The sequence below is a fragment of the Bactrocera oleae genome, chromosome 2 (assembly GCF_042242935.1).
Source record: "Bactrocera oleae isolate idBacOlea1 chromosome 2, idBacOlea1, whole genome shotgun sequence".
In the NCBI taxonomy this organism is placed as follows: domain Eukaryota; kingdom Metazoa; phylum Arthropoda; class Insecta; order Diptera; family Tephritidae; genus Bactrocera; species Bactrocera oleae.
In genome coordinates this window covers 10000001-10006380 of record NC_091536.1, presented here as the reverse complement: position 1 = coordinate 10006380, position 6380 = coordinate 10000001, and the positions used below count along the sequence as shown (strand labels likewise).

General features: G+C 36.8%; 2 protein-coding genes and 1 pseudogene across 4 annotated transcripts in view; all 3 read right to left on the bottom strand.

The window, feature by feature from the left end:
- Positions 1–314: 314 nt before the first annotated feature.
- Positions 315–2219, bottom strand: LOC118682911 (uncharacterized; annotated as a pseudogene).
- Positions 2220–3028: 809 nt separating this feature from the next.
- LOC106621646 (uncharacterized) lies at positions 3029–4878 on the bottom strand. 2 transcript variants are annotated; one of them, XM_014240581.3, is made up of 4 exons: positions 4634–4878; positions 4435–4547; positions 3375–4355; positions 3029–3290 (listed from the first exon to the last, which is right to left on the bottom strand). In XM_014240581.3, exons 1-4 carry the CDS (start codon positions 4850–4852, stop codon positions 3158–3160), a joined length of 1446 nt encoding a protein of 481 aa, XP_014096056.1. In that variant the 5' UTR covers positions 4853–4878; the 3' UTR covers positions 3029–3157. The 2 variants fall into 2 exon arrangements, with proteins under 2 accessions (XP_014096056.1, XP_014096057.1); XM_014240582.3 differs by having other exon boundaries at positions 4643–4877.
- Positions 4879–5948: 1070 nt separating this feature from the next.
- Positions 5949–6380, bottom strand: part of LOC138857118 (uncharacterized) — a 1140-nt gene continuing 708 nt past the window's right edge. For both annotated transcript variants that reach the window (XM_070108713.1, XM_070108708.1), the window contains exon 2: positions 5949–6380. This exon is cut by the window's right edge and continues 313 nt beyond it. In XM_070108713.1, the coding sequence (XP_069964814.1) occupies positions 5995–6380 (386 nt within the window). In that variant the 3' untranslated portion in view covers positions 5949–5994.

Genomic DNA, 6380 nt, shown 5'->3' with positions numbered 1-6380 from the left:
ATTCTCGAGCCAATGTCGAACCAGAAAAGAATTTCTGTATTTTAAAAGCATAACCTCACACTAAACAGTTTAAATGGCTGAAATAGTAGCTTTTATGGCATACAAAATGAGCAAGAGAGAAACGTTGGCATATAGATCCGACAGCTAGTTGATATACGCAAGCCACCAGAACGCCATACCGATTTCAATGATATTATAGGTTACCTTACCTGATCGAAGACGCAATTATTGCCATCTTAGGAGCAGTCTCTGAAGCTACTGGATAATATTTATATGCTCAAATAGTGATATGTATAGATATTAGTATAGCCACACTAACCTGGAAATGTTACCAGTATAGCCTCCTCAAACTCTTTAGTTCGATTAACTTTTTTACCATTTTCATTTGCCAAGCAACTAGGCTAGTATAATAAAAAACAATATTTAATTCGTTTTTCGATAGATCTATATCAATTGAAATCGGATTATTCCACATTTTAGCTGTCCTGCATATGCATCCTGTATATGTATGTAATCTGTATGATTTAACAAAATAAATCTCAGAAATATATGTGCGAGTACCTCCTCGCTCAAACTGCTGTATGCAGAATCCAAATTTTCCAAAATATGAAAATGTATGACAATCTGTTGTACCTACTAAACCTAAACCAGAATTTAATAATAAATTTTTAATGATTGTAAATATTTTGAGTTGTCCTGATTCCAAATATCTATATTTTCTATAAAAGTTTATAGTTTACCGATATAATTCTACTCTTACTAAATAATAATAGTTCCACATACAAAACTGTCGTGTATGCGTCTACAAATTTGTCTACCATCTGAAAGAGCTGGCGAAGTTGACCGATGTTATTGCTTCTGATCATAGGTTATGTTCCTTTTATAATCGCCAACAGGGTTCTCACTAGGACAGCTTAAAACGCCGTTCAATTTGAAGCTTTCAAAAAAAATCGATATTAGTATATCCCTACCCTAGCTCTACCAAATCACTCAAATTGCTACAAATGTGAGAGAAAATTTTATATCACAATACAATTTTTTTAATTTAAAAATCATGTAAATATATGATTAAATAATAAATATTAAAAAATATTCCAGCGGCACTAACCTACCATGAAACGCATTATAGAAACCGCCTGATATTTATCCCAATTGCAATGGAAAGAGAACGAACCATCTAGCCGCCGTTGAACCACCGTTCAGGCTGGTTCGCCATTTGTATCGATCAGGCGGTAGGCATAGAAAGATTTTAGACCCGAATCAGGTAAGTAAAGATGATAAATACCACTTTTAACTTTAGCACCAGCTCGTTTAACGGCTTCTGCGCAGTTTGTGACTATGATGATGAATCAAGGGTAGGCGGGGAAGTTTGTTCATCACTTCCAAAGATTCTGTGTCAATAGTCGGTTAATAAGTGCCGCCAATAACTCCTTGCAAATTGATAGCCGATCTATTAATACCACCGGCAAAAGATTAGGTGTTGACAACAAGTAAGTTGACGCCGCCAACAGAAGTTTGTGAGCTGGCAGGCTATAAGTTAGTGCCACTGGCAGAAGACTCTCTACTTATGGTTGGGAAAAATATAAAACCAGTGGATATATGTGCTGAAGATAGTGATTTACCACCACCACGTACATCAATTCAATGCGGATTGAACTTTAACCCTGGTAAGCGTTCATCCAACAACGTTTTAATGTAATCCAATCAGCAGGTTGGCATAGGTAAAAGAATATTATATGTTGTAAATTAAAAACAAAGCCAGCCGAAGCAAAAATTTGCAAAGGCTATTCACCTCAAATTGTATGATTCCAACAGGAATAAAGTATTCTCACTAGAAATCTTGAGCTGTGCAACCTGTTGGGCCACATTCCGTCATTGCGCATCATCGCAAAGTGCAGTGAAGGTTTACAAAAAACAATATTAAAAATAAATATTATAAAACCGTGTTCTTCCAATGATGCTTGAAAAACGCCGGTTCATTTTTTATGCTATCATACTTCGCTTACCGCATTAATGGAATCAGTTGAGAACAGCTGCTCAAAACTGGTTGTATGTCCACCCGACCACGGTGTCGCATTGGCTACGTTGAAGATCAAAAGCAGCAACGCTGATAAGAAAGCTCCGCTGTTATGACGTATACCTATACTGAAGATGTGTCCACATTGTTATTGCTTTGCTTGACTAGAAGATGCTGTTTCGCGAGAAGTTATGCTTTATGGTTTAGCGCCTGGTGTTTATTCAGTAACATGTTCTGTTTCTATTTTCAGCAAACTTACGTTATCTATAATGTTCTTTGAGGAGAACAAATTTGAAACAAGAAGTACAAAAAAGTAAACTGCTATGAAAAACTAACTATAAATAAATGTGAGACTTTCTGGCCCGACAAGACGGTTTTCGAAATTTGTAATCAATTTACTATATATATTTTTCAATGTTTTCAGACAACCTTCGAATCCTAAATTTTAACAATAGTAAGCTTACTACGAAACTGTAAGACACTTTTTCATAAATGGAATACAAGGAAATCGTGGACAGGGTCTGCACCACATTTCAACTTTCTCTTGTTGTCTATGATACAGCAGGAAACATAGTTCCACCTTCCGGTAGGAGTAAAAACGAAGCCTTTCCTTCCATGTAACTATCTAAAATTAAGAAGATTTAATCTATGTTCAGTTGTGTAAGATTTTTAGTTAACATAACCTTCCTTATGAATGCACCACGTGGAAAATGAAAACTCTCTCTCTTGAAATTTTTCTGAAAAGTCCAGTTTTTACGTGGAATACAGAATGATTTTGAAGAAACTTTGCTGGAAAATTCTTATTTTGATTTTGTCACATACATTAACTTTGACGGCTAAAAAGTATTATTTGAGACAATTGTTGTTCTATTCAGCTTGGAGCTTATTAAGACTGATTGCTTTAAAACCAACATGATCTGTAGTAACAACTGCTAACCGTCGGGGTTTTATCAATTTGTTCAGCAACAATTTATATTTCTTGCTCTTTTTAGTAAATAAAAAAAATCAATGAGAAATTGAGTATTTTACTTTATTTACTTAGTAATTATTAATTAGAAATGTTTATGTGTAAATATATATATATATATGAGTTAGGCGTGACATAATGGTTGTTTTGATAAATTTTCAGACTTAAATTTTTTATTGCACAGGTCTAACAGCCATATGCACATATTTTAGGGAGTACTCATGACCATGCCAGTGTGCCCAATCGATACCTTTGCCATACTTATCTTTATTGTATTTACCACGTAAGTATTGGCCATTCAAATTACTGCAATTACGTGAGAAAATTTTATGTTAAATAATATAAAATTATAAATTATATTGATGCTTAATTTACTCTATTGGTACTCACCTATCATGACACGCATTATACCACCACGCGCCCGTGTACACCTCTGCGCAATTACGATCCCACATATCATGATCGGCATCTTTCGTGCTGAACTTCTGACCTTGACTCGTGCGTAAAGAATCCCCTGTATTACCTTTAAATTTGCCAAGCATATTTAATGCGTACGCTTCATGCTCGTCGCCAATGGCGAAATTCACATAACGGGCATAACGAGTGACGTTCTCAAAGTCCTCCATCTGAACCCACAACTCGTTCAACGTTGCATGTGTTATGCCATGCAAACGTTCCAAGCCAATAAAGTATTCACCATTCCAATTACCGAAACCCGCCTGATATTCATCCCAATTGCGATGGAAAGAGATCGAACCATCTTGCCGCCGTTGCACCACTGTCCAGGCTGGTCCGCCATTTGTATCGATCAGGCAGTAGGCATAGAAAGGTTTTAAGCCCGAATCAGGTAAATAAAGCTGATAGATACCACTCGTAGCATTAGCACCAGCTCGTTTCACGGCCTCTGCGCAGTTAGGCGCCAATACGGGATTACTGTAAGGACAAAGGGCGCCATTTAATCCCGACTTGAATGAAGTTTGTGTATTGCAACCACAAGCTGATGATGAATCAGTGGTGGGCGGGGGAATGTATGCACCACCTGTGGCAGACTGTGAATCAGTAGCCGTCATGTTAGCGCCGCTAGCAGATGATTGCGAGTCGGTAGCCGGTATATTAATACCACCAGCAGATGATTGTGTACTAATAACAGGCAAGTCGATGCCGCCAACAGAAGATTGTGAGCTGGCAACCGGTTTGTTTGCGCCACTAGCGGAAGACGCTGTACTTATTGTCGGGAAAAGTATACCACCACTTGATGTATGTGTTGAAGATTTTTCACTGCCTTCTACACCACCTCGCACATCAATCCAATGTGGATTGGACTTTACCTTCGGTAAGCGTTCATCCAACAACGTTTTAATGTAGTACAATCTGAAGAGAGGCAAGTGCATCTATAAATATTTTTAATTGAAAGCGAAGCCTGTTCGAAAAGATCGTAAAGGCTACTCACCTTAAATTGTATGAATCCAGCTGGAGAAAAATATTGTCACTAGAAGTCTTGAGCTGTGCAACCTGTTGTGCCACATTCCGTAATTGCGCATCATCGCAGAGTGGAGTGAAGGTCTACAAAAATAAATTATAAATGTTATAAAACCGTGTTCTTCCAACGACGCTTGAAAAACGCCGGTTCATTGTTTATGCTATCATACTTCGCTTACCGCATTATTAGGATCAGTTGAGAACAGCTGCTCAAAACTGGTTGTATGTCCACCCGGCGACGGTGACGACGTAGCTCCGTTGAGGGTTAAAAGCAGCAACGCTGATAAGAAAACTCCGTTGTTATGACGTCTACATTGAAGGTGTGTCCACATTTTTGCTTGCTCGGCTTGACAATGCCTTAAAGATGCTACTCCAGCAGTGGTTGTCATACGACTGCCGCTTGCTCTAAGCGTTGAGTCGCGTTTTATACTGCATCAAACAAAAGTAAGTAAATAAGAGAGAGCAACGAAGCTGTAGCCGTCGGTGATTTTTTCAATCAAATGTTATGTTTTTATTTTGGACAAACCCACATCACAATATTTTCAAATTGTGTAGAACAAAGTTGTGGCGAGAATTAAAAGTATGCCTTTATATATAATACAAGTATATAGGAAGCTCAAAATCACTAACACACTACTATCGATTTCTGTGGTAATTTGGTTTCTTCCGAATTTTTCTTTAATATTGGTAGAATTCATACAGCTCTTGGTCGAAAGATACATAGTTTTATCCTTATAGTAAACCGATTCATTAGCTTTGGGTACTATTTTAGCCTAACAAGTAAATTCCTCTATGAGAAAAGTCATATTTTAATTCTTCGATCCTAACAAATCAATTAAAAAAACGTTTTTGACATGATCTTAGAAAACTCATAGAGGAAATAAGTAATACTCGCATTAAATGCGCATACGCGTGGTTGTGAATAAAAACTACATTTAAAATTTCCGGTAATGGAGTTACGAATGTGGAATTGACTTCCAAAATTTTAAATGAAGTTATTGAAATAATCTCCAATTAAGTGTATTTACTATTTTTATTAGTTGTTCAGAGATTTAGCATTGCCTGTAAGAGCTCTTGCCGATTTATACTTGCAACTTATCTCAAATACTGCCAAGAAAACTTTCATATTAGGCAAATAATGGAGCAAGGGAAGCACATTGAAAAACTGGATCTCTCTGACTTATATATTTTTACGAACTTTACTAACTCGATATCGGAAGTTTAAAGTATGTAACTTATTATTATTTTTTCATTCTCATAATCAGTATTTGGTCTTAAAAGGGTTATCTCCTTGACAATCACTCCAAGATGGATTAAATTGCTCGACAGTAGGTCCTAATCAGTATTTCTGTTGTTGATAACTATTAGTTAAAACCAGCATCAGCAATATAGATATTTTTTTCAGCTGGACCAAAACCATAATGTTTTTAATCTTAAGATTGCGTGACGTAAAGACGACAATAAATTATTTAATTCGATAAAGAATATTTGAACTGTAAACTTTTATTGAAACATTCAAAATAAAACCGAATTAGCCATAATAGTAACCGTAAGGCGCATAATAATTTTGTCCGGCATAATAGTATGGATTATTTGGTGTGCTATAAAAATTATTAGTTGTATTATTTACTGCAGTTGTTCCTGTTGCAACAGCTGTAGTTGCTGCTGGTGTTGTTGCCCTATCTCGTAGTGCACTTATTAAGCTCGCTGCAATTACACCAACATTATCGTTAGATAGTAAATTGGTCAAGAGCAGAGGCAACAATCCATTGTCACCGAGAAGACCCGGTGCATCTGTGGCATTACGTAAAAGTGGAAATAACCGCCGGAAAGTACGCGCTTCGCGGGTCAATGCGCTTAACGCTGTTTCAACTGCTTGTTTTGGTATATGGGTGCCGAGATTAGAGGGGGTTGCTC